The 19,364-nt window shown below is 46.6% G+C and overlaps 1 protein-coding gene across 1 annotated transcript in view; it reads right to left on the reverse strand.

Annotated features, from left to right (window-relative positions):
- Positions 1-2,493, reverse strand: part of RAB31 (RAB31, member RAS oncogene family) — an 80,785-nt gene extending 78,292 nt beyond the window's left edge. The window contains exon 1 of the mRNA XM_040264623.1: positions 2,345-2,493. Within this exon, the coding sequence (XP_040120557.1) occupies positions 2,345-2,383 (39 nt within the window). The 5' untranslated portion in view covers positions 2,384-2,493. The remainder of the gene's footprint in view (positions 1-2,344) is intronic.
- Between the last annotated feature and the right edge of the window lie 16,871 nt (positions 2,494-19,364).

The following is a 19,364-nucleotide window of genomic DNA, read 5'->3' on the forward strand; positions in this document are numbered from 1 at the left end:
ACCTAGCTGTCACACACACAGGATGTACCAGCCAAACGGGGACTTAAGAAACATTACTCAGTGTGATAATAAGAGCAATGGCTCTTTCCAAGATTTCAAATAAATGGCTTCTGATCTGAACAAGAATAAAACCTAGAGCCTCTCAAAAAAAAGAAGACCACAGATACAGGGTGATGGGATTGAAACTTCAAAGTCTTCATCTGCTCAGATTTATCTTCCTGAACTGCTGTGGGGCTGTTCTTTTCTTTCAAACTCAGCCTCCTACCTCTGGGCCTCTGCAAAGGACCAGCACACAAGGAGAGGCACTGTCTCTAGGAAGTCACTTAACAAGTGCATTCCATCCTTAGAGATAAGGCAAAAAGAAGTGCAGGGGCTTCCCCCAGCTTTCTCATCTCCCAGGCTTGCTAATAATCATCCTGGAGTCACAGGGTAGCAAGAAATGGCGCTGTGTATCTTAGGAGATTGTCTGCTCTAGTCCTCTGCCTTAAACGGGAAGATGTTATCACGTCCATTTCACAGACACTGTGATCAAGATACTTTTCCAGAACTGCACAGCCAGTGAGCAGGACAGCATAAGAACCCAGGCTTGCTGCTTCGGATCAGAGCTTTTCCGACCTGATTGTAGGAGGAAACAGACTTAGCTATAAGCAGAAAAATTGAACATAATTCATGTGCTGGGACAAGCATATCATTTCTGACTTTATTTATTCACAAGGCCAATCCTGACACACACAACACACGTCAAAGTTGCCTCTTGGTTCCTGGAGACCCGATCTTCTGAGTCTTTGAAGCGCTTCCTGGAGGCTGAAATGACTCCTCGGGAGGAAAACGTGAGATTCCTAGAATTTGTGTCTGGCTTATGTTAGAGAGCCCGGCAGTAGGTGACACCTACCCCTCAACTCTGACAAAGGTCAACAGAGGGAGGCCGGGACAGCATCCACCAGATCCAGGCCATGGCCCAACACCAGGGCAGGCACAGAGGAGGGAGGGCCTCTGCCTGACGCCCCTGGGTGAATCAGGAGACCAAGGCCAACCAGACAACCTAGTGTAAATGGGACTTTAGCAAAGGACAGTGAGGCCAGACCTCCCCAGGTTCCAGGAGGGCCTCCAGGGAGTCCAGACAGCCCCTTGTTGTTGCTGTTCAGTCCCTCAGTCGTGTCCCACTCTTTGTTACCCCATGGACTGTAGTACGCCAGGCTTCCCTATCCTTCACCATCTCTTGGAATTTGCTCAAACTCATATCCATTGAGTCAGTGATGCCATCCAACCATCTCAACCTCTGTTGCCCCCTTCTCCTGCCCTCAATCTTTCCCAGCCTCAGGGTCCGGGGCAATCCGGCCCTAACCTAAAACCATTCCATTCCTTCTTTATCTGCTTCTGCACACCCCTCTTGACAGACCAGTTAGCACTGCTTTGATATAAACAGAGCCGTCCAACCTTTGCTGCTTTTTTCGGAAACTGTTTTCTTGGGAGACCAGAACTGCCAAGGGCTGAACACTAGGCGTCTGTGCCAAAAGCTGCTAAAACCAGGGCTGAAAACCAGCTCTTCCCAAAGAAGCAATTCCGGAATGTGGTGTGGGTACCCAGGAGCGAGCGATCCAAAACGCCAGCTGAATTCCCTGAGCACTCCCCGAGGGCAGGTCAGCACCACTGGGGAGTTTGTGTCTGTCTTTGTTTCCGGCTTCTTCCACGTTTCTTTGGGCTCAGAAAGACCCACTTCGGGAGGGGAAGTGGGGACAGGGGAGGACTCTGTCGTCCTGCCCTGATCCGAAGCACGAAAAGTTTTCTACGGTGCGTTCTCCCTCTACGTTCCCGCCAGGTCGTCCCCTCGCGCATTTTTTCACCCCGAGTTGAGATTTGTTTTCTTTTTTAAAAAAGTAAATAAACTAATTGCCCCCAGGAGGCAAAAGGATTCCGCGCCTTGGCTGAGTAACTTAAAGTTTCCGCCGGAAGGAAATTATTAAAGGCGAAGGAGAAAGCCCACGGAGGCGGGGTCCTGGCATGGTGTCACCGCGGAGGGGTCCCCGGCCCCGACGCGGCCCGAGACGACGAGGGCTCCGGGAACGCGGGCGCGGCGAGGGGACGAGCCAGGAAGCACCCGAGAGAGGCTCGGACCGGACCCGGCGGGGCCGGGACAGGGAGCGGGCCGGCGAGGGGGGTGCGCGCAGGGCCACAGGGGCGCACGGACGTCGTTGGGAGTGGGGTGCTGGTTGGGGGGCAGGGCGGGAGAAGTTGAAAAGGGGGCGCGGGGAAGCGGGGACGAGGAGGGCGCAGGGAGAAGGGTGACTAAGAGGGCGCTGGCCCCCCGCCCCCCCCGCCCCCGCCCCAGGGGCGCAGGACTCACCCCGAGAAGACACACTTTGAGCTCTCGGATGGCCATCATGAGCTCGGGGCCGGGCCAGGCAGGGGCTCCGCATCCTCCGGGGCCGCCACGCTCCGCGCCCCGCCAGCCGGCTCCTGCGGTCCCCGCCTCCCCTCGCGCCGCCCGCGGGCGGATCCACGGCAGCTGCTATTTCTGGGCCTCTGGCCGCGCCGAGGGTCACGTGGCCGCCGCCGGCTCCTCCCGGGGGTGCGGGGAACCTCGCCAGCAGGCTCCCAGGACCGCCCCTGACGGCGTCAGCCCCCGGGCCCCCGCCCCTGTGCCCCTGGCGTCCTGGCACCGGGCCTCCTCCTTCCGGCCAGCCCGGCATCGGACCCGGCTCCCCAGAGAGCTTACCCCACCCCCAGCCCCCGGCTCGCAGGCCACGGGGTGGAGGGAGGACCGGTGCGGCCCGCGGAGGCGGGGGCCCACGACTGCACACTGCATCCCCCTCGGTAAAGGGGATGTTGTCCACCCGGGATCTGCGGGGAGCACTTTGAAGCCTAAGCGCACTGGACAGAGGCAGTCGGACGGAAGGAGGGTCTGATCATGCAGCCCGCCTCTCCCGCAGTTCCTCGTGCGGTGGGGAGGTGGCTTCAGTGTACCCCCAGGTCGCTTACCAGTCTCAGCCCCACGTTCGCTTTTCCATATGTCATCAGAAGTGATTCTAGAAGCAAAGGCCTATTCCTACCCCCAAATCAGGCTGGTCCCCGTCTGAAAAGGGAAGCGCATTGTAGGCAGGAAGCTGCTGTGCAGGGCACAGACAATGCTGCAGCTTGGGGTCAGACCTCAGGCCTCAGACCCCCGGCTAGAAACAGGCGGCTTGGCGGACCTTTTGCATCCTTCCGAGGTGGGATTGGGGGTCTGAGGGCTTGTCTCCACAGTGGTGCGCACACCTCATCCACTACAGAAATGTCAGCCTTTTGGACATAGGTACTTGAGTTAGGTGTGGCATTTCAGATTGGAAACAACTTTCTTTAAACTTTATCCCCTAACCAAACTCTCAGGCCTCTGTCCTGATCTTGCAGTTCTCCAGTGAACCACCGCCCCACCTTAATTATCTGGGTTTTGGTCCTAGTGCTGCCATGTTGAAGCTACCCACCATCCAGGTGACCCCATGCTGTGGGAATGTCCAATCACGACCTCCAGAGAGAAATTCTAAAAGGCCAGAGTCAAAATAGTGCCCTTCTCTCAAAGAAAAGCCCTGACAGTTGGCAGTGAGTCCCCCAGGGCAGTAGCTTCCCCTGGCTTGGGCAGGCTTGGAGGATTACCCACTCACATAAATCAGGACTAAATTGTTCAAAAAGTAGCCATGGATGAAATACAGGTCTTATTCAGTGAGGAGATTATTGTATCGATACCTGTCCTTGGTGTAGTATCTAAAGCAAGGACAGGATAAAAAGAGGCCTGCCCAGAGTCTCCCAGCACTGGGCACTGGGCCTCCTGTCTTCAGATCCTCTGAGCAGAGGACAAGCGCCACACAGCCGCAGAGTGGCCGTGGTCAAGCAGCTCTGGCAAGGCCACCTCACATCCCCGGCAGAACAACTTGAATCTCCACGTCCTAGTGCTTCCCTTTGGCCTTGCGTCTCACTTCCCCAAAGTCAACCACACCAGTTCTCACTTCCTGAAAGTTAGCCAAACCAGGGTGGGAGGCTTTTCCATTAACACTGCAATAGGTCCCTAAGGGCAGGACCACCCCAGACAAGTGGCCTGGCAGAATTTCTCATCCGATGCCCTGTTCTTCTTTCATTCCTCCCATTCCTCTCACTTCTGCACTGGCCTAGGTGTCTGCCATGCTTATGTGGTTTCTGGGTTCCCCCCTAGTAGTCACTCATCTGGGCTTTCCCCCTGAGAATCACCCACCTGTTTTATTCTCCCCACACTCACCCCGTTAAAATCTCCTCACTCGTGTCTCATTCTGACCAGGCGAGCACTTCACAAAGTGCCAACACTTTGTGGACCACCATCATGGATTTATACCCTCTCCTGGGCCAAGTCATCCTTGGGGGCTTAAGAACTGGCCTCGAGCAAACCCTGGTCCCAGGAGCCACCCCAAAGTGAGGCACCAGGCTCTCCCGGGCAGGAGAGACAGTGGCTGCTCCCAGACGCATTTGGGGAGTGTCTGTCCAGGGCAGGTCTCCACTTGTTACAGGTATAATGTTCCCTAGGAATGTTTTTATCATACTCTAGGATGACTGTCAGAAGGGCCCAGCCTGACTTCTCTGGAATTCTCTGCAAATGCGAAGAGGTTCTGACGTAACTTAAGCAGAGATAAAAATCCAAAGGTATGTAACTGAGGGCTTATCAAATTTTTAAAAGATGGAATAGGCAAAAGTTTCCCGTGAAATCTTTGTAAACCAAAAGGTCATTGGGCTAATTTGAATTTATGCTTTTCTGCTGCTGTGAAGTCCTCGGTGGCACCTACAAGATGCAATTGAACTCTTAAGTACATCTTGTGATAACGCTGCACCAAAACCAGCCTCTTCTCTGCCTGCTGGTAGAACCCGTCAACCTCCAAAAATGTGCTCAGCTGCCACCTTCCAGGGAGGTCTCTGCCTGGGCTTGCACGTGCTCTACTCACGGCTCTCTAGCATTGACTCAGCAGCTCACTTGCCCTCCTGTCCCCCGTGAGGGTCCTGCCCAGTATCCTTGGAGCCAGTAGAACTGAAGCCAGATTCCGTTCAGAAGCAAAGGAAAGCTTGACTCTTCAATCAAAACATGGAGAGATGGGAGGTCATGCTCCAGAACACCCGTTCTGCCGACAGCAGGGCTGGGCTGCTTTGGGGCAGGGTTCTCTCGGGCATCCAGGCACAGCGCTGCCCTCGCTCCAGATGGCAGTGCCGGGTGCAGCATCTTTGCACACGGCCCGCCATGGCAACTCAGAGTTGGGGGCGGAGCTTCTGCACAGGTTCCCGAGCTGACGCGTCGGTGCCACCATTTTGCACCAGGAACCTTGTTCTGAGTTGTCCAGCTCCAGGCTTCTGCACACAGTGCCCTGGGAGCCAGGGAACTAGACTCAGCACAGAAACAAGGTTAGGCTTTATTTCATCACTCAGATTCTATTTTTATTTCCCGATTATTGTTAATGGACTTTGCTGGTGACAAACATAATTAGCCACTAAATCCCTTTTACAACTGGTCAGGGTCTAAACTTATAATGGAATTATCTATCTGTATGAGAGGTACCTACAGATGAAGCTGGAGTCACCTCTGTGTCACCAGGGTGTGAAAATGACTAGATTGGGGGCGGGGGGGATGGGACTATGCCACAGAAAAGAAAGGTGATTGGAAATTAATCTTTTCACCTCAGTCTATGTAGGACTTTTCCCTGCAGGGTCTCTGGCCTCTCATGTAATTCAAATGAGACTCCTCTGTTTGGTGGGTCTGGAGATCTGGGAGACCCCAGGACTGGTGTGTCCACATAACAGGAAGGCTGACCTTAATACTCACCCTGGGACCTCACCTCAGAAGGTTCTGGGTGGGGATTTCTTCTAAAAGAAATGAGTAATTCACCAACAAATATTATTTAGTAAAAGTTTATGAAGGGACAGGAAAAATTGCCCCATTCTTTCTTTTAAATCTAGTTAATAACAGTCATAAAACTGACTGTGTTGCTTTATCCAGCAAACCCGCTTTCAGACAATAACATAGAAAAACACACAGAAAAGTGAGCAAATAGAAGCCTGACTGTGTACAAACAGACATGCACACAAAGAAACATACATTTGAAAAACAAAAAGCCATCTCTGCTGAGATGGAAGAGGACAGCTGCATACATCATGATATTAAAGGGGTGAAACAACTGAAATCTCTTCACGCTTGGGAATGATTAAGCAAATGGATATCTTTACTCGGTTATCTTTAACAGTGTGCAGTGGTATATATCACTTAGGTAACACATAAAATGTATACGTGAGGTAGATTTAGAAAGACATTTGCAGTAAATAAGTTTCCATGAATATAAGATGATGCAAGAATCGGCTCTGCATGTTAAACAGTTAAGTCACACCAGTTTGTTGCAACTCACACTAAGGAATGTGACTTCTGGATTGTGCGGTACTGCTACTGCCTACCTGTCAGCATAGCCAAAATCCGGGACAGTGACAATACCAAATGCTGACAAGGATGTGGAGCAACTAGAATGTCATTGCATCGCTGAATGCAAAATGGGGCAGCCACTTTGGAAGGCAGTTTGACAGCTTCTTATAAAGTTAAACATACTCTTAGCATTCAATCCATTATCATGCTCGTTGGTATTTACTCAAAGGAGTTGAAAACATATTCACACAAAAAAATTTGTACACAGCTATTTACAGCAGCTTTGTTCATAATTGCCAAAACTTCTAAGCAACCAAGATGTCCTTCAGTAGGCAAATGGATAAATAAACTGTGGTCCATCCAGGCAATGGAATAGTATTCAAAACTAAAATGAGCTATCAAACCATGAAAGACATGGAGCTAATTTCAGTGCATATTACTAAGTGAAAAAAGCCAACCTGAAAAGGCTATGTATTTGGGTGATTATGACATTCTGGAAAAGGTAAAGCTATGGAGACAGTAAAAGATCACTGGGGGTAGGGGGGAAGGGATGAACAGGCAGAGCACAGAGGAGTTCTAGGACAGTGAAAATACTCTGCATGAGACTATAATGATAGATACATGTCATACATGTATCCAAACCCATAGAATGAACAGCACAAAGAGTAAAATATAAATGACAGACTTTGAATGATTATCATGTGTCAATGTAGGCTATCAGTTGTAACAAGGTATCCTCTGCTGAGGGATCTATAAGGGGGAAGCTGTGCATGTGTCAGGGTAGAGGGCATATAGGACATCTCTGTAATTTCCTCTCAACTTTGCTGTGAACCAAAACTGCTCTTTAAAAAAAAGTCTTTTAAAAAAATGAACAGCCATGATCAGGCAATTAACAAGTAGGAAATGAATATATGAAGAAAGTATTCAACTTTGGAAGTGAGGAAAAATACAGATTAAAACATCAAGAAATCATCTTCCACTTACCAAACTAGCAAATCATAAAACCTAAAACTCCATGCTGCAGCGAGTAGGGCAGAAGGAGCAGTGCCCATTCACACTGGCTGGACTGCACTGTTTGACCTTTGGAGTCACACATTCTTTCTTCATGTGTGTGTGCGTGTCTTTACATGGTTTTTCTTTATATATGTTTATATATCTTCGCCAGGCTTCCCTGGCAGCTCAGCGGTAAAGAACCCGCCTGCCATGCAGAAGGTGCAGGAGATGCGGGTTCAGTCCCTGGGTAGGGAAGATCCCCTGGAGGAGGGCATGGTAACCCACTCCAGTATTCTTGCCTGGAGAATCCCATGGACAGAGGAGCCTGGCAGGCTACAGTCTACAGGGTCGCAAAGAGTCAGACATGACTGAGTGACTTGGCACATACACATGTATGTATCCTCACAGTCATCCTGTCACAGGGGTGTCACACATTGTTTCTCTGAAGCAATATTTATTTTCTCTATTACTCTCCATAAGCAAATTTATACTCTCATCAAGCTTATTTTTGGATTCTGGTGGGGGAGAAGGATAAAAATATCTGAAAGCTCTCTGCTAAATATATGGCATTTTTATATAGACAGATAGAAGGGGCGGAAATGGGACCTGAAAGATTAGGTCAGGGTCACTGGTGAGATTCTCCCCTTTGAACATGGAAGGGAGAATGACCCTTAACAATGAGCACGAACACTTACTGAGTGTCGACTGCCAGCTAGGTACCAGGTGCAACCCTGCCCAGCATCTCACTTCCTCCTGCCTAGAAGAAGGTGCTATTGTCCTTGCAATGGAGGCAGATGTTGCTGTGAAGCTGTGCCCATGCGGCCAGCCTGGGATTCCAGCCCAGACAGGCTATTCAGTGAGCACTTTAGCTACCGCAGGCTTCCCTGGTGGCTCAGACGGTAAAGAATTTGCCTGTGATACAGGAGACCCAGGTTCAGTCTTTGGCTTGGGAAGATCCCTGGAGAAGGAAATGGCAACCCACTCCAGTATTCTTGCCTGGAGAATTCCATGGAGAGGAGCCTGGTGGGCTGCAGTCCATGGGGTTGCGAAGAGTCGGACGCGACTTAGTGACTTAACTACCACACCTTGCATTTAGGTGTACTTGGTTTTTAGTTTGAGGCATTGGCAGGGGTGTATGGGTAAACATGATGAGCAGAGCAGGAAGGAAAATACCCCGGCTGACATAGAGAATCAAGAATTAGCTGCAGGGACTTCCCTGGCTATCTGTTGGTTAAGACTCCACCTTAGGTGGGCACTCCAGGTGGGCACAGTTCGATCCCTGGTCAGGGAACTAGGATCCCACACATTGTGAAGTGCTGCCAAAATAAATAAATAAAAAGAATTAGCTGCAAGATGAGAGAGGAGGTGCTGTCAGCATGCTTACATACTCACTGCCATTGAGCTTTGACTGGAAGCGCCGAGGGGACTAGGACTGCATGTGGAATGTCTTAGAATTCTCTGCAAGGCTGGGAAGTCCCTCCCAAGGAGAACAAATGAGATCATGTCTATGAAACACAACATTTTCCATTTCACATGTTATTCTTACCGCCCTGGCACTCTTACCTAAAGAGCAAACAGTAAACCCAACAATAATATTCGAGATGGTTAATTATATGTGTCAACTTGGCAGGGCCATAGTACCCAGGTGTTTGGTCAAACATCATTCTAGCGGTGAGCGTGCTACAGTTGTACACAGAAGTAGAAAATATAATGTTGTACACATTAAACTTATATAGAGCTATAAATCAATGTTACCTTAGTAAAAAATAAATTTAAAAATTATTCTCAATGTTTCTGTGAAGGTATTTTTAGATGAGATGAACATTTCATTTTTTTTTCTAGGTCTGAAGTTTTAAGTTTTATTAAGCTATCCATATTAAATTTTTGATATAAAATATCAGATATACCTTTGAACATTTCAATTAGTAGGCTGTGCGTGAAGTAGATAACCATCCATTTTGTGAGCAGAACTCATCTAGTCAGCTGAAGAGCTTAATAGAGAAAGACTGATCTCCTTGAGGAAAAGGAAATTCTGCCAGCAGACAGTCTTCAGACTTGAACTGTAACTCCACCCCAAGTCTCCAGCCTGCTGGCCAACCCTACATATTCCTTACAGTAAATCTTTCTGTATTTATACATCTTATTGATTCCATTTCTCCTCAGACAGCAAGGAGATCAAACCAGTCAATCCTAAAGGAAATCAACCTGAACATTCATTGGAAGGACTGATGCTGAAGCTCCAATACTTGGCCACCTGATGCAAAGAGCCCACTCATTGGAAAGGACCCTGATGCTGGGAAAGATTGAGAGCAGAAGGAGAAGGCGGGAACGAAGGATGAGATGGTTGGATGGCATCACTGAGTCAATGGACATGAGTCTCAGGAAACTCTGGAAGATAGTGAAGGATAGGGAGGCCTGGTGTGCTGCAGTCCATGGGGTCGGACACAACTGAGTGACTGAACAACAACAATTAATACACTTCATTGATTTTTTTTCTTTGCCCTGAGTCTGCCACACATGGACATACATACTGGTCTTCACTCTGTTTCCCCAGGTGTAAACCAGGCACCCATGGTGTGCCAGACACGAAGCCAGGAGCTAGAGGTGCAGAAGGTCACCAAGGAGGGCCCGGCATCAGGAGGCCACAGTCCAAACTTACCTCTAGCTTTGATCCTTTGAAGAAATAGACTGTTTCCTGAATCTCTAAGGCCATACCAGAGTGTGAGAACCCATGAATATGCAAGTCCATTTGGGCCACATCAGTGTTGTGAGGAGAGGGTAGTAATAACAGAAAAATTAAATGGGAGATAACAGATCCAGGCCCAGAGCAGAAAAGATGTGGCCTGTGAGGTTGAAGCCAGAGGCCAGGAAGTGTCATAACTGGAGAGAATGGGCTGGTGCAGAAGCAGAGGTAGATCAGAGCTGAAGAGTCACTCAGAGTAAACAAACCAGGCTTCCGCATGGGGTGTGGACCCAGGAGGAGGAGTCACCACTTGGGGAGACTTCACAGACAACACCACTTCATAGACAACCATCACTCCAGAACCTGTGCTGCCTGCAGTGTCCAGCCTGACTCGGGGGATCATCCAGAAGAGGGAAAACAAAAAAAGGCAAAAATACTTCCTCCCCACCCAAGGGAACTGAGAGAAGGGGCTGCAGCACAGACCAGGAGGAGAAAAAAATCTGTTTTTAGAAAATGAAAGAGAGAAACCCTGAAAAACTCTGGTGTGCTGACGCAAGCCTGCTGGTTGGATTCACACGGCTGCGTGCTTGCATCTTGACTCCATGGATGAAGCACCAGGGCACACAGTTGGTGCTCAGTCAATACTGGCTGAATAATGAACGGATGAATGAATGAAATCCTAGGACACGCTGACACCTCAGTGAGGAAAACACCCGAGAAGTATCAGAGGGAGGCTGGATATCCTGGAGGAGGTCTCTGGGGAAACCGTTGGTGGTGGATAGTCATCACTTCTGCTCAAGATGGCTCGTTTCCTCACTCTTGTGCCCTCCAGAGTCTCACATCTGAGACCAGACCTGCCCCAAAGCTCAGGCTCAACCCCTTCCCCTGCCACCTCTGAGTTATTCTTGGTGGGATTACACTGGAGTTGGTACTCTCCTGTTTCTCCTTCTTTAAAATATATTTCAATTATATAAGTAATACTATCCCCAAGAAGAAGAACGGTTGTCTGAGGAGGCCTTCCAAATAGCTGAGAAAAGAAGAGAAGCCAAAGGCAAAGGAGAAAAGGAAAGATATATCCATCTGAATGCAGAGTTTCAAAGAATAGCAAGGAGAGATAAGAAAGCCTTCCTAAGTGATAAGTGCAAAGAAATAGAAGAAAACAATTGGATGGCAAAGACCAGAGATCTCTTCAAGAAAATTAGAGATACCAAGGGAACATTTCATGCAAAAATGGGCACAATAAGAACAGAAACGATAAGGACCTAAAAGAAGCAGACGATATTAAAAAGAGGTAGCAAGAATACATAGAAGAACTACACAAAAGTTCTTCATGATCCAGATAACCATGATGGTGTGATCACTCATCTAGAACCAGACATCCTGGAGTGTGAAGTCAAGTGGCCCTTAGAAAGCATCACTATGAACAAAACTAGAGGAGGTGATGGAATTCCAGCTAAGCTATTTCAAATCCTAAAAGATGACACTGTGAAAGTGCTGCACTCAATATGCCAGCAAATTTGGAAAACTCAGCAGTGGCCACAGGACTGGAAAAAGTCAGTTATCATTCCAATCCCAAAGTAAGGCAATGTCAAAGGATATTCAAACTAATGAACAACTGCATTCATCTCACACACTAGCAAAGTAATGCTCAAAATTCTCCAAGCTAGGTTTTAACAGTACATGAATGGAGAACTTTCAAGGTGGATTTAGAAAAGGCAGTGGAACCAGAGATCAAATTGCCAACATTCTTTGGATCATAGGAAAAGCAAGAGAATTCCAGAAGAACATTGATTTCTGCTTCATTGACTATGTTAAAGCCTTTGAGTGTGTGGATCAAAATAAACTATAGAAAATTCTTCAGGAGATAGGAATACCAGACCAACTTACCTGCCTCCTGAGAAATCTGTATGCAGGACAAGAAGCAACAGTTAGAACCAGACATGGAACAATGGACTGGTTTCAAATTGGGAAAGGAGCACATCAAGGCTATATACTGTCACCTTGCTTATTTAACTTATATGCAGAGTACATCATGCAATATGCCAGGTTGGATGAAGCACAAGCTGAAATAAAGATTGCCATGAGAAATATCAATAACCTTCAATACACAGATGACACCACCCTTATGGCAGAAAGTGAAGAAGAACTAAAGAGCCTCTTATGAAAGTGAAAGAGGAGAGTAAAAAAGCTGACTTAAAACTCAACATTCAGAAAACTAATGTTATGGAATCCAGTCCAATCACTTCATGGCAAATAGATGGGCAACAACGGACAGTGACAGACTTAATTTTCTTGGGCTCCAAAATCACTGCAGACGGTGACTGCAGCCATGAAATTAAAAGATGCTTGCTCCTTGGAAGAAAAGCTATAACCAACCTAGACAGCATATTAAAAAGCAGAGACATTACTTTGCCAGCAAAGGTCCATCTAGTCAAAGCTATGGTTTTTCCAGTAGTCACATATGGATGTGAAAGTTGGACTATAAAGAAAGCTGAGTGCTGAAAAATTGATGTTTTTTGAACTGTGATGTTGGAGAAGACTCTTGAGAGCCCCTTCGACAGCAAAGAGATCAATCCTAAAGGAAATCAGTCCTGAATATTCATTGGAAGAACTGATGCTAAAGCTGAAGCTCTAATACTTTGGCCACCGGATACAAAGAACTGACTCATTAGGAAAAGATCCTGATGCTGGGAAAGACCAAAGAGAGGAGGAGAAGGGAACGACAGAGGATGAGATGATTGGATGGCATCACTTACTCAATGTACATGAGTTTGAGCAAGCTCCGGGAGTTGGTGAAGGACAGGGAAGCCTGGCACTCTGCAGTCCATGGGGTCGCAAACAGTCAGACACGACTGAGCGACTGAACTAAACTGATCTGCATATTAGGGCTTCCCAGGTGACTCAGTGGTAAAGAATCTGCCTGTCAATGCAGGAGACAAAAGAGACTCGGGTTTGATCGCTGGGTCAGGAAGATCTGCTGGAGGAGGAAATGGCAACCCAATCCAGTATTCTTGCCTGGAGAATCCCATGGACAGCGGACCCTAGTGGGCTACAGTCCATGGGGTAGTAAAGAATCAGACAGGACTGAGTGTGTACACACACACGTATCTGCATATTTATTGAAAAAAATTTTAAACTTTAACACAAGGGAAATAACATTACATTCATCATCCAAAATACACACACATGCTCACATAGTTTTTCTGATCTTTTTTCTATATATAAAGTTGTAATCCTGAAATGCTTATCAGTTCAGTTGCTCAGTTAGGTCCGACTCTGTGTGACCCCATGGACTGCAGCACGCCAGGCCTCCCTGTCCATCACCAGCTCCCAAACTTTGCTCAAACTCCTGTCCATCGACTCGGTAATGCCATCCAACCATCTCATCCGCTGTCATCCCCTTCTCCTGCCTTCAATCTTTCCCAGCATCAGAGTCTTTTTCAATGAGTCAGTTCTTGGCATCAGGTGGCCAAAATATTGGAGTTTCAGCTTCAGGATCAGTTCTTTCAATGAATATTCAGAACTGATTTCCTTGAGGATTAACTGACTGGATCTCCTTGCAGTTCAAGGGACTCTCAAGAGTCTTCTCAACACCACAATTCAAAAGCATCAGTTCTTCAGTGCTCAGCTTTCTTTATGGTCCAACTCTCACATCCATACATGTCTACTGGAAAAACCATAGCTTTGACTAGATGGACCTTTGTTGGCAAAGTAATGTCTCTGTTTTTTAATATGCTGTCTAGGTTGGTCATAGCTTTTCTTCCAAGGAGCAAGGGTCTTTTAATTTCATGACTGTAGTCACTATCTGCAGTAATTTTGGAGCATCCCAAAATAAAGTCTCTCATTGTTTCCATTGTTTCTCCATCTATTTGCCATGAACTGATAGAACTGGATGCCGTGATCTTAGTTTTTTGAATGTTGAGTGTTAAGCCAACTTTTTCACTGTCTTCCTTCACTTTCATCAAGAGGCTCTTTAGTTTTCCTTTTGAAGGAGGTCATCATTATCTTCATTACCTCCACCATAGTTTGGTCTCAGGTCAAACAACAGGGAGGGAACACAGCCCCATACCTCAACAGAAAATTGGGTTAAAGATTTACTGCACGTGACCCTGCCCATCAGAACAAGACCCAGTTTCCGCCCCAGTCAGTCTCTCCCATCAGGAAGTTTCCATAAGCTTCTTATCCTTATCAGTCAGAGGGCAGACAGAATGAAAACCACAGTCACAGAAAACTAATCAAACTGATCAGTGAAACTATGAGCCATGCCATGTAGGACCACCCAAGATGGACAGTTCATGGTGGAGAATTCTACACAAAATGTGGTCCACTGGAGAAGGGAATGGCAAACCACTTCTGTTTTCTTGCCTTGAGAACCCCATGAACAGTATGAAAAGGCAAAACGATAGGATACTGAAAGGGGAACTCCCCAGGCGGTAGGTACCCAATACGCTACTGGAGAAGAGTGGAGAAATAACTCCAGAAAGAATGAAGAGACGGAGCCAAAGTGGAAACACTCCCAGTTGTGGATATGACTGGTGATGGAAGTAAAGCCTGATGCTGTAAAGAACAATATTTCATGGGGCTTCCCTGGTGGCTCAGAGGTTAAAGCGTCTGCCTCCAATGCAGGAGACCTGGGTTTGATCCCTGGGTCAGGAAGATCCCCTGGAGAAGGAAATGGCAACCCACTCCAGTACTCTTGCCTGGAGAACCCCATGGAGGGAGGAGCCTGATAGGCTACAGTCCACTGGGTCGCAAAGAGTCAGACACGACTGAGCGACTTCACCTTCAAAGTGAAAACACTCCCAGTTGTGGATGTGACTGGTGATGGAAGTAAAGCCTGATGCTGTAAAGAACAATATTTCATAGGAACCTGGAATATTAGACCCATGAATCAAGGTAAATTGGAAGTAGTCAAACAGGAGATGGCAAGAGTGAACATCGACATTTTAGGAATCAGTGAATTAAAATGGACTGGAATGGGTGAATTTAACTCAGATGACCATTATATCTACTACTGTGGGCAAGAATCCCTTAGAAGAAATAGAGTAGCCCTCATAGTCAACGAAAGAGTCCGAAATGCAGTACTTGGGTGCAGCCTCAAAAATGACAGAATGATCTCTGTTCGTTTCCACGGCAAACCATTTCCTATCATGGTAATCCAAGTCTATGCCCCAACCAGTAATGCTGAAGAAGCTGAAGTTGAATGGTTCTATGAAGACCTACAAGACCTTCTAGAACTGACACCCAAAAAAGGATGTCCTTTTCATTATAGGGGACTGGAATGCAAAAGTAGGAAGTCAAGAGATACCTGGAGTAACAGGCAAGTTTGGCCTTGGAGTACAAAATGAAGCAGGGCAAAAGCTAACAGTGTTTCACCAAAAGAACGCACTGGTCATAACAAACACCTTCTTCCAACAACACAAGAGAAGACTCTACACGTGGACATCACCAGATGGTCAATACCAAAATCAGATTGATTATATTCTTTGCCGCCAAAGATGGAGAAACACTATACAGTCAGCAAAAACAAGACCGGGAGCTGACTGTGGCTCAGATCATGAATTCCTTATTGCCAAATTCAGACTGAAACTGAAGAAAGTAGGGAAAACCACTAGACCATTCAGGTATGACCTAAGTCAAATCCTTTATGATTATACAATGGAAGTAACAAATAGATTCAAAGCAAATAAATTCTAAAGAGATTAGATCTGATAGAGTGCCTGAAGATCTAAGGACAAAGGTTCGTAATATTGTACAGGAGGCAGTGATCAAGACCATCCCCAAGAAAAACAAATGCAAAAAGAGAAAATGGTTGCCTGAGGAGGCCTTACAAATCGCTGAGAAAAGAAATGCTTATGACTATTCTGTATATACAAATACACATATTTTAACTGTTAGAATTACATCCAGAATATTCCATTGTGATATAACCTAATTTTGTAAGAAATATGACACTGGGTGTTTTTTTTAAATCATGATATATGTGCACATAACATAAAACTTGCCATTGGTGACATTTAGCGCATTCAGAGTGTTATGACTGCCACCAAGATCTAATGCCAGAACATTTTCATCATCTCAAAAGAGAAACTCATTCCCATTAAGCAGTCATTCCTCACCCCCTCCTCTGCCCAGCCCCTAGTACCCACTAATCTGCTTTCTGTCTCCATGGACTTGCTGACTCCGGATATTTCACATAAACGGAATCATAGGATATGTGGTCTTTGGTGACTGGCTTCTCTCACTGGGCATAATGTTTTCAAAGTCTGTCCCTGTTGTAGCCTGTGTCAGCACTTCATTCCTGTTCAAGTGTTTCTGTTTTAAATTCTACTCTTTGGCTCAGAAATCTTGCATGGCTCCGCATTGCCTGTCCAGGAGAAGTCCAAGCTCTTTCACATGCCACTTGCTCTTCCACAGAATCCTGCTGCCCGTCTTACCTGCACCAACCCACTCTGCTTTCTTACTTCTGCACCTCTGCCTAAGCCCCAGTCTCTGCATCTCTAATGCTCTGCTCTCAGACCAGCGGCAGAATTACCTGGAAAATCATCCCAAATGCAAGTTCTCAAGCCCCTCCCCGAATCACTGAGTCGGAGCCCAGATTCTGTGCTTCAACAAGCCCTGTGAGTGACGCTGATGTACACTGAAATATGAGAAACTTTGGTCGCAACTGCATTACTTCTTAAAGTCTCTTTCTTAGGCTGCACCCCGAGCCTTTCTACTTTCTCTGTCCTCTCATCTCCCGTTGGACATCATCCTTCCTTTTTGAGAGGATTTCATACTTTTTACACTGTGTCATAGCTGCGCCTCCATTACTAGACGTCACCTGAGTAATGTATTTCATCTAAACCCCAAGAAGTACAATGTCCAGGGAGACACTGAAGGTTGCCTCTGGCTGAGGTTCTGGGCATGAGCTCCCAAATGCAGGTGTGGCACTTTTTTGTAGCCTCAATCAATGTCACAGCTGAAAGCATGGTTCCTGAGTTATCCCAAGACTATGACTTTTGTACTCTGTGGATACTAAAATACTCTTTCTTTTATGAATGAGAGTAGTAATACTGGCAATGTTTGGATTTTTTAGTTTTTGTTTTCCTTGTTGTTTACAAGTCCATTATCAGATATAAGATATCCTCGTTTAACTGCTCTGTCTGAGGACCTTTGGCCTGTAAAGACACTGGGGTCAGGAGAAGATCCGCCGGAGGAGTGTCTGGTAGTATCACTCTGGAACAGTCAGGAGGATCTGACTTCTGCAGAGTTCAGGAGCCAGAGACTAGAGAGCTCAGCTAGGAAAGAGAAAGCTGGAAAACAGGGGAACCCCACTGCCGAGCAGATGAGGGTCTCCAACACGCGTGATGTAAAGCATTTTCAAGGAAAGCAAACCTGCATTTCAGCCTCATGATTTTAACAAACATGTGCGCTTCGCAGGTGGCACTAGTGGTAAAGAGCCCCCCTGCCAATGAAGGAGACGTAAGAGACGCGGGTTCAATTGCTGGTTAGGGAAGACCCCCTGGAGGAGGGCATGACAACCCACTCCAGTATTCTTGCCTGGAGAATCTTCATGGACAGAGAAGCACGGCAGGCTACCGTCCATGGGGTCACAAAGAGTCGGACACAACTGAAGGGACTTAGCACGTATGTGCACAACCACACAAACACTCACACAACACACACAAACAAGCACTAACTAGAGCTGTAGAAACAGTTCGAGTGATCTCAAAGTGTAGACTTTGAGAAATTACAGATGGAGTGAATACCTTCTCAGTGCAACATAAAGAAAACTTAAAAGTGAAAAAAGTCAAGTAACCAACCCACAGCTTAAGAAGGATGTTTGAAAGATGGGCGTGTTAGATCTAGAGATGACTGAGGAAAACACGACAGCCTTCAGATGTCACAAACATATTCATAAAAGTAGGGGAAAGACAGGTTCCCAGCTTATTTCTTTCTGGATTCATATCTTACCTCATCCAAGGGGAAAAACTAAACTGGCTAAATTCTGATGTGCTGCATTCAGAAGCGCAGGAGCAGAGTGGGAGCCCTGAGCAGCCGCTTTCAGCTCCTCTACCCAAGACTCATACTCTCCGAGTTGTCCAGCGGGGTAGGTTCCGGAGGAAGGGTGTCACTTCCTCCTCTGTCTCCTGGAGGCTGGAAGCAGAGCTGCCCAGCCAGATTGTTGCTGATGCGATTCCTCACCAGGAGGCCCCCATCACCTGTCCAGGGGCCACGCCAGCCGCCACCATTTTCATTTGTCCACAGTGCACAAGAAAATGTGTGTTCACATGGACGAAGGCAGCCAGCTTAAAATTTTTTCACCCTGAGATAATAGACTGCCTTTTCCTTTGAGGTCATTATTTCATCAAAATGACATAACAGATGGAATAATAGATGAGTTTTTAAAAATTGTTTACATCAGCTATATATCAGTTCCCCCATTTTTTGGTTTATTTTGTTTTATGTGTGTGTATATATTGTTATCTTTAAATTTATTTTGGCCCATGAAATCCAGGAGTCTGGAAGTACTGAAATATATATATATAAAATTTTAAATAAAGTAAATTAACCATCATTTAAGTACTTTAGCCTGTATCTCCCAAGAACAAAACATTCTTATATAAAATTACAATATTACTGTTCCAGAGATAGTTAACATGTTTTTACTGTTCAGTCACTAAGTCATGTCCTTCTCTTTGCAACCCCATGGATTGCAGCATGCCAGGCTTCCCTGTCCTTCCCTATCTCCCAGAGTTTGCTCAAATTCGTGTCTATTGAGTCAGTGATGTCATCCAACCATCTCATCCTCTGTCACCTCCTTCTCCCCCTGCCCTCAATCTTTCCCAGCATCAGAGTCTTTTTCCAATGAGTTGGCTCTTCACATCAGGTGGCAACAGTTATGATAACTAACTTTATATTCAGTTCAGTTCAATCGCTCAGTCGTGTCTGACTCTTTGCAACCCCATGAATTGCAGCACGCCAGGCCTCCCTGTCCATCACCAACTCCCAGAGTTCACTCAAACTCATGTCCATCGAGTAGGTGATGCCATCCAGCCATCTCATCCTCTGTCGTTCCCTTTTCCTCCTGCCCCCAACCCCTCCCAGCATCAGAATCTTTTCCAATGAGTCAACTCTTCACATGAGGTGGCCAAAGTACTGGAGTTTCAGCTTTAGCATCATTCCTTCCAAAGAACACCCAGGACCGATAATCCACTTTCCTGTCTCCTTCTATCTTTCAGATTTTTGACATTTTTGAAGAGCTAGTTGTCCTGTAGAATATCTTCCACAATCTGGTTATGAATCCTT

Source organism: Oryx dammah, unplaced genomic scaffold (assembly GCF_014754425.2).
Source record: "Oryx dammah isolate SB20612 unplaced genomic scaffold, SCBI_Odam_1.1 HiC_scaffold_22, whole genome shotgun sequence".
NCBI lineage: Eukaryota > Metazoa > Chordata > Mammalia > Artiodactyla > Bovidae > Oryx > Oryx dammah.